Source organism: Pteropus medius, unplaced genomic scaffold (assembly GCF_902729225.1).
Source record: "Pteropus medius unplaced genomic scaffold, Ma_sr-lr_union100, whole genome shotgun sequence".
Classification (NCBI taxonomy): domain Eukaryota; kingdom Metazoa; phylum Chordata; class Mammalia; order Chiroptera; family Pteropodidae; genus Pteropus; species Pteropus medius.
In genome coordinates, this window is record NW_024340696.1 from 25,684,038 (window position 1) to 25,699,822 (window position 15,785).

Consider the following 15,785-nt stretch of genomic DNA (forward strand, 5'->3'; position numbering starts at 1 on the left):
GTCATTCAGCTTCCCAAGATTCTATTATGTAGGATTTTTATTTTTGCCAAGAAGCTATAAATGCTTAAAGTCAGACATTCTATGAATGCTTCACCAAAAATACCAAATATCAAAATACCAATAACTTGTATTTTTTTAAAAAAGCTCAGATGGTTCTTGGTATCCTCTGTCTTACAATTTTTCTAGACTGAAATTATCATAGCTTTCTCTATAGGAGAAAGCTTTGGGATCCTTTTTAGTATGTTAGAGTAGATTCAGATGCTATCTAAGAAAAATCACATTCCTGACCACATTCCTGTCAAAGTGAAATAAACGTCTTTTGTTCAGACATGTCCCGTCAAGCTCATTGACTTTTATAAATGGAAATCAATCTTAGACTCAAGTTGGCTTCCTGTTAGAGCAGATGAATCTGTCATATCAGCACAAACATCCTTGTACTCCAGGTTTTTACCATGTTTAATTACTGTAGCCCTCCTGCCACTCTAGACCAAGGGTGTGCAGCCAGGAGTTTATGAATGAGTGGGGGGGTGGGGTGAGAGTTATGAACCCTCTGAAATTGTGAACTGATTGAAATAATACGCAAAATCTGGTGTGATTATGCATATGCACGTTGGGGAGGAGAGGGATCCAGACTTATTATCAACTTCCCAAAGAAATGTATGACCCAAAAGAGACTCCCCAGTCACTGCTTTACATACTCTAACATTTTATTCTTGACTTAAGCTAGAATTGCCTTCCTTGGTCTGCACTATTTCAGATCCCCAGATATTGTACTGAACTGCACTTTGGTGTTAGGCTACCAATCTAGGTTGAGGAACATTAGAGTGACTGTTTGATATCTGACAGTACATTAGCTAAGGAGGTATTGTTGAGAGAATTCTTCATGAGAATTCTCTTTATGAGTGCCTACGGAGAGACATTTTTCTGAAGATTAAAGGGTGGGAGTAGCTGTGCTTCTATTTATCTGTCACTGCAAATTGTGCAACTGCGGGGTTGTGGGTCCCTCTTTAACTTGGCTGCTAGAAAGTGCAGAGAATTATGCCACCTATCTCTTGCAAGTCTACCAGATCTTGAAACATGTATTTTGTCTACAATCTTAACTCTAGTATCATTTTACTTTTTTTCTCTCTTATTCAAATCATAGAAAGCTGGTTGTCACCCCTTAGATCTTAAAAATTACTAATAAAATTTCTGGGCCAGCTGTTCACTTTGAAATTAATACCATTAAATGTAATTAAAATAAGTCTCCCTGTAAATTTGTTCCTTCTGGAAGAGTTACACTTACTTTCACAGAAATTATAAATTGTGAATAGAAGAAACTTTAAAGAACAACTCCTCCAAAATCCTTCAAGTCACACAATTAAGAGCTTTCGTACTTCCTAAATGGCGGGGGGGAGGGGGGGCCGGGGGGGACGACGGCAGGGCATTAAAACTGCCTCACAGTTACATCCAAAAATCAATTCATCCATGGAGTAGTTTACCCTCTTACTTTGGTCAATTCTTATAGAAAGGTAACTAGTCAAATTCTCATTTAAGTTTTTCACAATCTAACTTTATCTTAATTTTGACCCTTCTCAGTATTTCCTGAACAGAACTCTCAGCCACTCTGGCCCCTCACCTCTTAGCCCCAAGTCCCATGCACAGTGGCCCATTCCTCAGGCTCTTAAATGCTTTCACAACCTGCTAAGGTTTCTCTTCTCTGGAAGGCTCAAGTCACAGTTTTCCTGCACAATACCCTTGAGATAGCCCCAAACCTGATATCCACACCGCGCATTTGGCATCTGTCACATTGTTACCTTTCATTCACACACTTGTTACCCAGAGACCTCATATTATATCCAGCAGTGGGCATATTACCCTGAATGCACAGATATCTGATCAACGTTGCTTGACTTTAAAAATCATCTAAATCAGCATTATATCCTACAGCTGAGGCAACAATTGCTATTACCCTAAATTAAGAAATCACCTAGCTATTTGAAATACTGTATTAAAGTTTTTTCCAGTAAAGATAAGCTTGAAATTAATATTAATTTTCTCTCTGAGAATGCTGGATTTGAGGATGCCAAATATAGCAGCTGCTTAAGGATCCAACTGCCAGACACATCTCTGACCTCATTATTGTCAATTCATCACTTCTCTATAACTCCTGACCCAAAGCAGCCTCATTCCTCCAAATAAAAAAGCAAAAATGTGTTTCTCAGCAGTGCTTTGTTAGAAGAGGGAGTGGTTCTGCTTTAGCAGCTTCAGTTCCTGATGCTGTCACTTGATGGCGCCACCAAGTGCAAAAACAGACAAGAAGCAAGCCCAGTAAAGTGCTACAGACTGTTAGTCAGCTTATAAAGAAGCCCTGGGGTCATATCATTCATTCCCTGATCCTGCAAATTCCATGTTTTGTGCAGGTTCAATCTGGGCCCGTACTTTTCTTCAAAGAAAGTTCCACAAAGGGACAGCAGGCAAAATAAATTTTCAAGTAGCACTAAGTTGGCTGGTCCTCTATGGTTTGAAATCCTGTGGCTGAACTAACTATTCCTCTTGTACTCTTCAAAGCACTTTCACTACAAAGGGAGAATACTGCTGTGCTTACTACCTCCAGCAGCACTTCACTTATGTTCTATACAGTGGGAATACTTTCTACCCAATTGCTATAATGGTCATAATATATATTCAAGCTTCATTGAAGTAGCAGCCTATTTACTGCAGTAAAGCAGTAGTACAGCAGCACACCTTTCTTTACTATTTGTATTGCTTATTGTATTGCTTATTGTATTGTTTATTGGCTTATACAGAGCAAGTGCCCAAGAAATACACTATTTGCAAAAAGCACGATAATTCAAAATTGCCAAGTTTTAATCGCATTCCTCTTTTACTTCCTAAGTCCACATATACAGCATTTTTTTTTTTAATTTAGTGGGAACTGCACTGTGGCAGATATATAAAGTATGGGAGAAAGTATGCAAAACTATTACGCTGGTTATGTATTCTTAAACCCTAAACTCTAATTTTATGTCATTCCTGCCCAACCTCTGAATTCTCCCTAAAATACATTAAGGTACTAAAGCAATGTTGGCTTTTTTTTTCTATGACTGAGTCACTTTTCATTTAGAATTCAGGTCCCTAAGTCCTCTACAATCATATTTTTCAGTATTATAATCTTATAAGGCAAGGCACCGACACCCTAATTGCCTTACAAATAAAAAAAATATATATGAAACATATTGCAAAATAGCAAGGGGTCCAAAAGTAGAGAATCATCTTTCAAATTTCTATACCCTGGCTTAGCCCCAGAAATCTCTGAATGCCCGGGCTGGGTAACTAGACCTGGGTTCTAGTCCCAGCTCTCCCACTAACTGAATTTCTAGGCCTCAGATTTATCAACTATGAAATGAGAATCACAGAGGTACACTCTAGGAGTCAATGAAAAAGAAAGAATTGGCATTTTCAATCTAATTTAAGCTTATATTTAGTTTCTCCACCTTCCTAACATAGAAGTAAATGCCCTTTATGAACCCCCAGACCACATACTTGTTGGGGGGGCTAAGGGAGGCAGGAAAACAGCCGCATCATTAGTGTGCCCTTTATTAAGACCTAATGTTCAGGAATAAAGATGATTTAAATATGACTAAATCTTCCATTATTAGCGACAACTGGTCTTTGAAAAATAAGGATGATGCTGAAAATGTATAATCTCAATTTTCAGTTTCACACATTACTTTTAAATCTAAGAGAAAAATAGGTGAAAGAGCAAACTATATCACAATATGCAAAGTTTACTCCCTAAAGTGAGAAACTATCTAAGTATAATACAGTTACGAAACAAATCAACCAAATATGACCAAGACAGCCTGGATTTGCGTGTCCCCTTCTTTTAAGCCTCAGTAATTCTTGCAGACATTCCCCAATTTACAGAAGAGTTCATGTGTGAATTAGTTGTTTGGAAATTTAAACACATTTTCCCATAAAAATAAAGCTATTTATACATCTTGGCAAGGTGCCCAGGGTAGCTGTTTAAAAAGGTTTGGTTAACCCATAATGGACCAAGAACCTCATACACAGTATAACAATGGTTCTGTGGGAGATGTATTCAGAATTTCAACCCGGGGTACTGAGAACACATCTCCCCTATGGGATAGGAAGTGGGAACCATCCCAAGTCACTGGTTCCTTTAATGTGATATAGAACAGAGGGAAGGAAAAAAGACAGAGGAGAGGCTCCTTTATTATGGCAACAACTGGATGGAGAGAGAAAGAGCATGGTCAAAGAAGGATTTACCATGGAGCTGACAGGGTTCAGGAAATGCTACCTCAAAAGATGGCACTTTGGCAAACTAAGTATTTTAAACTGAAGAAATCTGAGAAATTGCATGTGTAGGAAGGACTCTCGGACCTTCTTCCCTGAAGCTGGTCATAAAATCCTCATGAGAGGCGTCCTCCCTAGGAGGAAGCATCCTTCCTTATCTCCAAGATGGAAGGGTGCAGAGAGGAATAAGAATGAAGAGGCCTCGCTTGTTTCCCCACTTCACTTAACACTTGGCTCATACCCGTTGTCCTATCACATTTTTTCACAACTCTCCATTCTTCATCAAATGCAGCATAAAAACACGCAGGTTTAACTACTTCTTCGGGCCTTCATTTCCTTATGAAAGCTCCTATGTCACATAAAAGTTATAATACTTTTGTGTCCTTTTCTTTTGGTAATTTGTCATTTGTTACAGGATCCCAAGCCAAAAACTTCATAAAGTAGAAGAAAAAGATATTTTCCTTCCCCTATAGAGCCAATAAAGTTTAAGCTCTGGCCTTTTACTTATACTTTTACTGAAAGGAGCCCCAGAAATATATTTGCATGGAAATATGTCTTCATAAAATTTGCAAAAGATATGCAAATGAAGGGTAGCAGACTATACCACCTCAAAATATATCACTTTGGCATAAGGATATTTTGAGCTGAAGGCAACTGAGAGTAAGTAGATATAAGAAAGCTCTCTGTACTCCCTCTATTTGTCTAAAAGCAAGACATAAATTTACCTCTTCTTTGCTCTACCAGGATGGACACAGGTTAATCCTTGGAGATAACTTTAGACCCTTATCAGCAGGGAAGGCAATGACTTAATTCTGCATAACAAATTTTATTCTTGCTTCTCCTGGTAACCTCTCCACAACTGGCCTTCCCTAAGTGTCTGCCTCTTTTGTCTTTAGCTGAAGGTGGTATTTTAGTCTGGATTCTAAACTACCTTTTTTGAGTTACTCACTTTTCCCTGGGGTATCTCCCATGTATATGTGAGGTATACATGTTAATAAACTTATTTTTGTTTTTTCTCTTCTTAATCTTTTTTTTTTTTTTTTTTTATTACAGGGGTCTCAGCAGAGAACTCAGAAGGGTAAAGGAAAAATTCTTTTTCCTCTCCTAGTAACCACAATCAGTTAAAATTGCTCTTTCCACTCCTGCACTCCATTATACTTTCCCTCTTGTCAGGTGACACTAGATTTGGCTGAAGGAAAGTTGATTTAAAAATACATTTGTTTTGGTTTAGTGGGATATACTGATGTGGTTCATGTAATTTCTGAGTAGTTATTACAGGCTGTCCCGGTTTAAGAATGCTGAAGGAGTTCAGAACAGGCCTCCCCAAGCTTTGGCACATGGATTATTTTGAGCTGAAGGCAATCGAGATCCTGCAGGTCACAAGAAAATTTTACCTCTCCCTTAAAGAATTTAAATTAGGGGACTTGCCCATAATGAATTATTATCAGAAATAACTTTTTATGACCTATCTATAGGGCGGGCAAATTTCTAATTACTGAACATCTGCTCTTTTTATCATCCTGTAAATGACCTTGCTTCCTTCTGAAGCTCCAGGTGCCTGACCTCATCCCTTAGCTCAACATGCCATATTTCCCCTTTCTGTCTCTGACTCTATCATGTATGTGTGGTTCCCATATATAAGCATAATTAAATTTGCTTATTTTCTCTTATTAATGTCTCATATCAATTTGATAATTAGATCAGCCAGAAGTTTCTTCTCTCCTACAATGCCTTCCAGGAATATTCCTACTTCCCACTAACATGTCCTTGCAAATACATCGCCAGGGCTCCTATCAGGGCCTTGTATAAGTGAAGGGCCTCAAGGTAAGCTTCATTGGCTCTGCAGGGGAGGGGAAATATCTTTTTTCTCTACCCTTTGAAGCTCTTGGCTGTGGCCCTGTAACAAATGACAACACTATAAGGCATCGTGAAATTTTATTATAAGATTGAGTATCATAGTACCTGGCACTGGATTGAGAGTAATAAAGAAGAAACATGGTTAAACAAGGTTTGAGATGTACAGAACCAGAAATGAGTCTGTAGAAAATTTTTCCAATTAAAAGACATGTAAAAACTTAAAATACACCACTTATAAAGTTAATTCATATATCAGGACCCACAAAATGGATGCTGCCACATCACAAATCTAAAACTAAGTCAGCCTGCACTTACAGGAAATGCCTCACTGTAAAGGAAATCTAACACAAATCACAATCTTCCAACTCAGCTTTCACTAGCTTACATTACCCTAGAAAATAGAACCCACTAGCTTTATAAGGAAATCACTGACCTCATCACCAATCATGCCCTGTTTCCATGCTGCCTCCTCCAATATTCTATAAAACCTGTTCTTGTCCAAAACCCCTCAGGAAGCATGCTCTACTGCTTGTGAGGCACTGTACTCCCCCAAACCACAGATCGTTTTCCCTTAAATAAAGGACATCAAACTGAATTGTGTAATTTTTGTCTCTTCATATCTCTATAGGGAAGACATCAACAAACAACTACTTAATGAGGATTGTCAATTAAAATGCAAAAGTATTTTAGGTTTACTCGTCGAACAAGAAAAACTTCAAGTGCCTTGCAATCTTAGTTTATATATTAAAGAAACTTGGAAGACATTTTTTCAAATGTAACAACAAACCTAAATTTTACATGACACGAACAATAATGTTGTACAGTGAAATAGGAAGAAGCAGGATTTGGGAAAGATTATCAGGTTTTGGCTCAAGGTAAATCATGGTTAACTGACATTAGGAATCTAGAGGAAGAGTCAGGGTGGTAATAAGTCTTGATTTGTACGACTTGAGTTTCAGATACAAAGGATGCATCTAACTACGACTCAGTAGAGAGATTTAGGGTTAGAAACATAGATCTGGAAATTACCAAAATATAAATAGAAGCTGAGAATAGATGAGATAACCCTGGAAGACAGAAAGGAATGATGGAGTATGACACTGCGGAAAGAGTAAAAGTTATACGGCTGGAGGAAGAAGAGCCTTTAAAAATGACAAGAACTGGTCAAAAAGGCCAGAAGAAAACTAAAAGAGTCTGGTGTCCCTGAAACCATGGAAAAAGTGAGTATTAAAGTAGTAGTCAACAGTGCAAGAGACTTCGGGCAGGCCAAATTATAAGAACTGAAAAGTAATCACTGGGTTGGCAACTTAGTCAGCTATGACCCTGGTGATAACAGCTGCAGTTGAATGGCAAGACTGGAAGCTAACAGTGCACTGAGGAGTAAATAACTTATAAACTTCACAAAATACCTACCCTAGTCACCTAGAAAACTAATCTGTAAAACACAAATTGCCAGGAAAGAGTTTTCTACTACTTCCTTTAACTGAGTTCTCCTGGAGCGTCCAGGAAAATCAGTCCAGGAGAGGAGGCCAGACGGCTTTGCATCGCACTGGCCAGGTCAGAGGCTCCACCCACCCTCTCCTCTTCTTTCCAACCCCATGGTTTCTTTAAGCAAGTAAACTGCAGCCGTTTCTTTCTACTCCCCTTACGCCTCTAATCATACAACCTAGTCAAATGAAAATGAAAACCCAAATGGAGAGGGGAGAAACAAGTGGGTGTCTGGGTGAAGAACAGGCAGGTGAAGGCATCTGAAAGAAGGAAGGTGTTGCAATTACCAATATAAGCATACTGGCGGGGAGAGTAAATCCAGGGTTTTTAAATTTGAGCCCAATTCTATAAACAAAATTAACCAGACACCTAATTTACCCTTACGTGACAAAATTTTACTGTCATAAAGCCTACTCTCAGAAAAAAAACGATTAAAAGCACTCCTAAATTCACTGCATTGAGTTTTAAGTATACACAATTTAGAAGTGAAATTTATTTTGTGGAGGAGGAATGGTTCAACTTCTAACATTTTCTAATACTTATGTATAACAGAATAAAGTACACCTTTCCCAGCAAGAGATGAATTTCAGGCAGAACATGAAATATTCAAGGTGGACAATGACACTACTAATAAATAGAACTATCAGGTCCAACTGCTTTAAGAAAATATCTGGTGTAACCACTTTTTAAAAAACTTCTATTCATCTTTAGAGCCCTAAGTTATCTATCTGTTCCTACTGAATAAATCATGAAGAAACTATGGATGGAGAGGTAAGAATAAAATCATTTTACCTGACATTTTCTAGTGATACCAAAGTGTGGGCAATAATGACATATGACATCAATATTAAATCATCCCCTTGGTCTGCTGATGCTCAGTTGTACAAAAATATAATTACATTACAAAAAAGGAAAAGGTAAACACTATCGAACCCTTAGAAAGCTTCGTCTTAATTTCAAAAAGCTGTTTGTTATTAAGAAAATCGTATAAAATCCTCCAAGGTGCCAGTAAGTGTTTTTGTCATCCTTTTTTATTTCTTAAATAACTGGTTAGAAAACTAGACCGTTAGTCCTTGATAACAAGCACTGACCCTGCTTTGTGCAGACTAAAAAGTGCCTTAATTCCAAGAGCTAACAGGAAAAGAATAATTATTGCTTAGAGAAGCTAAAACATGCTCTATCAATCACACTAAACAGTGAAATTGAAAAAAAAGCCACTTTGGAAACTGAAAGCTCTGAGTTTATGTATAATAAAATCCACTATAGTAGTAATTTCTTCATGTAAAAGAATTTTTACAGTATTTTAAGGTACATCTTTCATGTGATTCTTGCAAATAAGTAGTTGGAAAGGCAAGCCATTATTACCTCTCATGTGTAGGAATTTCAGTAAACTGAAACTTCCTAGAGCACCAAGGGCCAAGTTCTCACTGCCTCTTGGAACAAAAGCATCCTATGGTAACCACACACGTGAGAACATGGCAGAAGTCTAGGACATGAGCGAGGGAAGTTCTTCACAATGGATTTCACTCCAGGCTGGTAACATATGGCTAAATCAATAAACAGACCCAATTCAGTATAATATATAATTGCCTTATAAGGTATAAAAATTCCCACATCTAAAAGCTCTCCTAACAACCTACACTGTCCTACACTCAGTACATAGGAGGAAACTTCAGAGACCATAAATGGCGTGCATGTGGTCACTTGATTAGTTAGTAGCAGAGCAGAGAAGAGAACTCAGTGCTTGACTTCCCCAGTTCCGAGCCATTATTACTCAAACAGAAGATAGCAGAGTAACAAAGAACTATCCAAAAAGCCAAAAATACAATGGGGGCACACATCTATGTATCTGAGGAGAGAAAGCAAGATCTGTTTCTAAATTGTATGCTTCAAGGTACTAAAAAAAGTATGCCTGGAGAGCCCTGAACCAGCAAAAGGAATGGCAGCTCTCTAACCATAGTGCACGTACAGTCATGCAGGCATAGAAAGTCTAACAATTTTAAGGAAAAACAAAGCAATAAAGCATCAATGTTAATACAGAGCCTACAATAATAACAAAGGTCTAAAAATCCTGAATAAGATTTTTGCAAGGTTATTAACTAAGACAAACCATTAGAAAAATCTATGTGGTCAAATTAATTTAATTTAAAGAAAGTCTTTGACCAAAATGGCAACTTCAAGAAAGACAAGCCCCAAAGCTTAAAAAATAAACAGGACTGACCTTTAGAATAAACATTGCCTTGAATTCTACAATAAAGGGTAGCACCTCATTAGATGAATAGTCTTCACACTGCTTTCAAAAATACAGCTATTAAGCTTTCATGAAATCAAATGCTCTATAACTCAACACATTAAATGTAGAGTGCAATGTTTCACAACAACAGGAATATGGAATGACACAGACATTAGTTATCTTACCTACACAATCCTTAGCAATCAAAAAATTAAGTTATTTTAATTTATTAAAATTTGACCTATAGCTCTCTCCTTATCACGATCGTTTAATGGTTCTTAGTATCCAGTTTTCTCACCAAAAAATAAAACCATCAAGTTTCCCTATAATGCCGACTTTCTAAAATACAAAGAATATAATCTCATTGCTAATAACAGCAGCCACCATTTATTGAGTGCCTCCCATGTGCCACAACCTGTGCCACTAGTTTTCCTTGTTATCTCCTTTAACCTTTAAACAAAACTCACAGAAGTGACCAAGTGGGCCACCCAGCTAGAAAGCAGCAGAGTCTGGATATGAACTCTCAAGTACGTCTAAGATACTTCTACACAATGTGTTGCTAACTCAAACGAGCATACATTCAAATCCTTGAAGCACCAGAATTAACCTAAAGGGTACCAAGCTTGAACCTAAGAGAACTCAAGAATATTCAGCAGTGTTCTGCAGTCTCTTTTATATCTGGTTTTCATAGAAATCTGCAATTATGAGAGCAACTCCTAGTAGAGGTAGGAAAAAAAAACATGCACCTTGACATCATTCTTTAGAAACTATATGGGGTGATTCTAAATCTTTTTTAGGAATCTGATAAAAGCTATGGATCTTCTTGCCAGAGAGTTACATATAAAATTCTGCATTATTTTAGAAGGTTCAGACTCCTGAAATCCATCTACACGTTTCAATTTTAAAATTCCTATTTGATTGGACTAAGAATCAATAGAATGAGCTTAAGAAAGTGCAAACTGACACAAATAGAGTTCTTTGGAAATTGTTTTAAATGTTACCACAACTCTGCTCATGTATACGATCCTAGTTTCAGTACTTCTGATAAATCTATGGCAAGGATCTTACAGAAGGAAAGAAAGCAGGTTTAAATGCCACCATTAATACTTACCGTTTTCCTGTACAATTATTGTCATTCAGGCCGCCAACCTTGTTTATGGCAGACCAGGCTGTGAGAGCCACATACGGCAGAGAGGCAGCTTGAGTATGAGTGAGGGATTTGGGCTTGTGAGAAACCTAGATTTGAAGACAACAGTCAAAAGTAAGCAATTATTTGTAAATCTATGAACACGATTAAGTACATTTACCTTTACAGGAATCCAACTATTTTCATAGATAAGTCTATAACATTATGCCACGCTCAGTATTTATTATGTATCCTTCTTTAAGATTATCCATAAAGAGTATTCTCCAAACGACTCAAGCTACTCCTAGGGTCAAAGGTTCAATGATGTTTTATAGGCAACATTATCAGACATAGCTGCTTAATTCTTTATAAAAAGATCACATTCAATAATCCCATTAGTCCTAACTATATTCAGAAATAAATCCAAATAAACCTTGAGACCTCCAAACACATTTTAATTTGTTTTCGAGATCAGCTGTTTCCTCTACCCCCATTTACTGTAATCTTTCCAGACTTTCTCTAATCTCAGTAATACCCCTTCCCTTCCTGCCCTCCCTGCTATAGCCATTTCCTCAATGTTAACCCTTTCTCTCTATTCAAATTGTCAGGCCTCCTGACTATATTTGATTAGACTCCTGTTTTTAAAGTTATTTGAAACAGCTTGATACTTCCGTGCTTCTGTTTATAATTAATCGGTACGGTCCATTTGGTATATTTGGTTTCCACTATTTACACTGAGTAAAACCAAGAAACACAGCAGGGTTTCTAGATCTTACTCCAAATCCCTGCTTCACAAGACAAAGACACCGCTTTGGCAGGCAGTGTTATTAAATGACATCAAATGCTTTTCTAATCTTTTAAAAATTCCTATTCTCTAGCTTAGCTCTTTCAAAACTACCCATTAAACATGAACCTGAAAAACATGAACCATGAATCTGAAAAACAACCAATTATTTCAGAGATATCTGTCAGTCTTTGTTTATCATATTTTCTGATGGTACTATATCACAGAATTGGTGAGTTACCTCATTCCCACTGACTACAACAAACTCTGAGAGAGTGCCTTGTTTCCAGGGAGGAACTGCAGCCCAGACCTGAAACAAGCACACACATACACACAAACTTCATTAGAAATAGATCTTTTTTAACCAAGGTAAGTATGAGGGTATTCCCTAATACATAACCCATCCTGTGAAAAAAAGCACAAGTCAGCAATACTCCAAGCAAAAGAGCGATTTTCACATGATATAAATGTATTACTTAGCGTGATTCTGAATATATCAAGTCAAGCCATATTGGAAGCAGATGCCACTAAATCCTGCTATACTTACACTACATACTTAGAGTACCAGTAAAAACACAGTCTCTGGGGCTTGAATCCTGGTTCTACCACTAATTAGCTATGGGACTTCTTTATAGCTTCCTCATCTGTAAACTGGTCCTAACTGAACTTATCTCATATGGATTAAATGAGTTATTTTTTGAAAAGCAACCAGAACAGTGTTAGTTATTATTATGAGCTCACTTTAATTTCTTGGTATAAAAATTCGAAGGGACAGGTGATTATATCAAACTTAAGCTATTTTAAAACCATCTAGCCCCTAAGGTAGAAATAGTCATTTAAAGACTCTTTCAAGAAAAAAAAAAAATAGTCCCAATTATACATATTCCAAAGTCTTGCAATTCTTAAGTACTAGATTTAGGAAGCTTGAGTACAGTCAAGCTAATTGACAGAACCAAGAACAGATTCTAGCCAAAGCTCAGTATATTCAATGAAAAGAAGAAAAAAGGTCAATGGTACAGACTACACTTTCAAAAGAAGCAGAATGAAATTTGCATATTTAGAAATGGAATAGCAGCATTTCATAACCCACCTCATCTCCGGGCTTGAAGTACTTCACATCAAGTCCACATTCCATCACTACACCAGAAACATCCCGACCCAGAGTCAGAGGAAATTCTTCTCCTTTGGCTTTTATATGTAAAGGATCACGTTTCATATTTAGAGCTGCAGCTCCATAACCACCTATAAAATACAATTTATCTGTTTCTTCCAAAGGAATGGAATGATTTAAAAACTACTACAGGGTTATAGGCCAGGTACAATTCTAGGTCCTCAAAATGTAGATATAAAGTAATCAACTATATATATATATATAAAATTTTTACAATCACACAGGAAAGCATGAAAATGAGCGTTGTTCCTTTCAAAAAATTTGGAAAATTATAATCACTTGTTAAACTAAAGCTACCATTGCTCAAAATATTGTTTAATTCCAATTCTGAAACTGTCTTCAGAATTTTCAGTGTTTTCTTTTGTACAGTTTTACTTTGTTCTTTAAAGATAGTTTGTTAATTTATTCATTCATAAACTTTTTAAATAACAAAGTCGTTTGGTGAAGAAGTTAATAAACAAATAAGGTGTGGGGGTAGAATTTGATACTAACACTAGTCTTTAAGTAGTGGTCCCCACCTACCAAAAAATGTTTCTATAACATCTTTGGATTAAGTGCATAGATTCCCCAGTAGAAAAGGACCACTTGGCTGCATCTGTTCTGATATGTTAAATCAGGTTAATTGCTTTATTATACAAATCCATTTATTTTTAAGACTATTTACATAAATATTAGCTAAAGGGAGCCGAACTATTCTTCTGATCATAATTTATTGGTTCAAATAAATTGGCTACTCTATCTACAATCATTCCAAGTAGTTTATACTACACAGCTTCAACATATAAAATGGCTTTTCTAAGACACAAAAGTATACGTAATTATCTCCTCTGCTTGACGTCTTTCTGAGAACATTTCTATGTGAGGTTCACAAGATAGGTACCTTGCTTACCTCCTTTTCATTATGTACCACAATTTATGCTCCAGAATCACTATACCACTCTGTAAGTCTCCCCTTTCCTCACCACCCACTCTCAGGGGCTGTACAACATTAGACCTTACGGATGAGGAGAAACCAGAAAAGGAGCATGAGAAGTCTAGACCAGTAAAGAGGTTCATTTAAAGACATCAAATGCTGCTGACAGGGAAGACAGCTTTTCGAATAAAGTCAAAAGCTGTCAACAGGCTTTTAAAAAACAAAACAGAGAAACAAAAACAAAACAGAACAAAAAAGATCCAACAACACAGAGGTCTTTGGTGACCTTGATAGGTACAGTTGCTGTGTCAAGGAGTAACAAAGAATGGGAAGTGAGAAACTGGGAAACTTGAGAACATTCAACTCTTTCAAACAGTTCTGTTATAAAGGGGAGCAGAGAAATGGAGAGTGGCTGGAGGGGAACAACTGAGATGGAGAGAGAATTTTTGAGTGTTATTTTTTTCTTCTCCAAAAAGAGAGAAATCTCAGTAAAGCTAATGGACATGATCTAGTAGAAAGGAAAACACTGAAGATGCAGGAGAGAATTGCTGAAATATTGCTCCCAGGTGAGGGGGGATGGAACCTAGAATCCAAGTGGAAGAGTGGCCTTAGATGGGAACAAGGACCGTCTACAAGGCAGGAGGGAAGGTAGAGGATATAGGAAGAGATGCTGACAGGTGAGTAGCTTGCAGAAGTTGTTTTTCTAATAAAAAATCAAGACACATGGGAGAAAGCCTTTGAAAGTTGATCTAGTACCAGAAAATCTAAGCTGATGGTCATCATGCCAATATTACACATTTGCCATCTGGCTAATTAGGGTTGCACTCTATTGGAGGAAAAAAAACAATTTCACATGTAATAAAAAAGTCATGTTTTACTTTTCCTGTCTTACATTCCTTTTCCATCACTAAAACACAATTAAACAATTAGTCACTGAAATTCCTATGTGTTTTAAGCAATAGAAGTGGGCATTTAGCCATGTCAAATTTTAGCAGCTATTTCAGAGCTGCAAAAAAGAATTCAGTCCTCTCTAGGTACAGAGCCTGCAGTGCAAGGTTGTTTAAAGTTTTCTTGGTTACCCTGATACACTAATGGGTCAACTGAGTAGCCCTGGCTCACTGTACTAGCTAAACTAGCCCCAAATCCAGAATACATCTAGTAGTAACAGAATCTGCTTGATGATACAAAGGAATGGGAGCCCTTAGGAGCTTCATCTCATTGTTAGAGCTAGCCAGTTTGACTGATTCAGAGTTGGAACGACTTGGAAAATCATAAATCTGTCATCAGTTTCAAAGACTTTGATCCCATCTAAAGAAACAAAATTATTGGTATGACGCTGTTCGCTATATTTTTAATTATTAATTTCTTTATCCATTTACATAATTTAAGGTTTTATGTCCAACAATAGTGGCCATCTCCAGAAAAATAGCCTACCTTCACCTTTCAAAATAGTTATGTCCTTGCTTTCTTGTCAAGGGAAATAACTGCATCCTACGATTTATAATCGTCTCATTATTTTTTCCGTAAGCTATCATTTCAGATATCTTCTGCAACAAGAATCACACGTTTTCAAAAAAGAATCCATAAGCAGGAAATAAAGAGGATAACTTGCAAATAATATTACCCAGTCAAATCATTAAAAAAACTAAGATGTCTCAAGAATACTATATATAAAAGTTAAATGTTACAATATTTTATTATTAAACAGCTGCAAAGAAAGTTCAGATCCAGCCATTCTACTGAAATTAAAATGTACACAATACATTCTATGCATGTGCATTCAAAGAAATGAAAAGTTAACAGATCTAAATGGAGACAAAATGTAAAAATTACTCATGAATAAAATACTGCTAATTTCAGTTTGTAATCTCAAGTTAGAATGAAAATGTAAACTGACATCAAATAATGACTGCA

At 36.8% G+C, this 15,785-nt stretch overlaps 1 protein-coding gene across 3 annotated transcripts in view; it reads right to left on the bottom strand.

Annotated features, from left to right (window-relative positions):
* RTN4IP1 (reticulon 4 interacting protein 1) overlaps positions 1 to 15,785 on the bottom strand; it is a 45,922-nt gene that overhangs the window by 26,917 nt on the left and 3,220 nt on the right. For 2 of the 3 annotated variants that reach the window (XM_039869656.1, XM_039869646.1), the window contains exons 2-4: positions 12,878 to 13,029; positions 12,029 to 12,097; positions 10,989 to 11,113 (exon numbers count right to left, since the gene is read on the bottom strand). In XM_039869656.1, the coding sequence (XP_039725590.1) occupies positions 10,989 to 11,113; positions 12,029 to 12,097; positions 12,878 to 13,029 (346 nt within the window). Of the gene's footprint in view, positions 1 to 10,988; positions 11,114 to 12,028; positions 12,098 to 12,877; positions 13,030 to 15,305; positions 15,419 to 15,785 lie in introns of those variants that run through there. The other variant, XM_039869666.1, reaches the window with a different exon arrangement.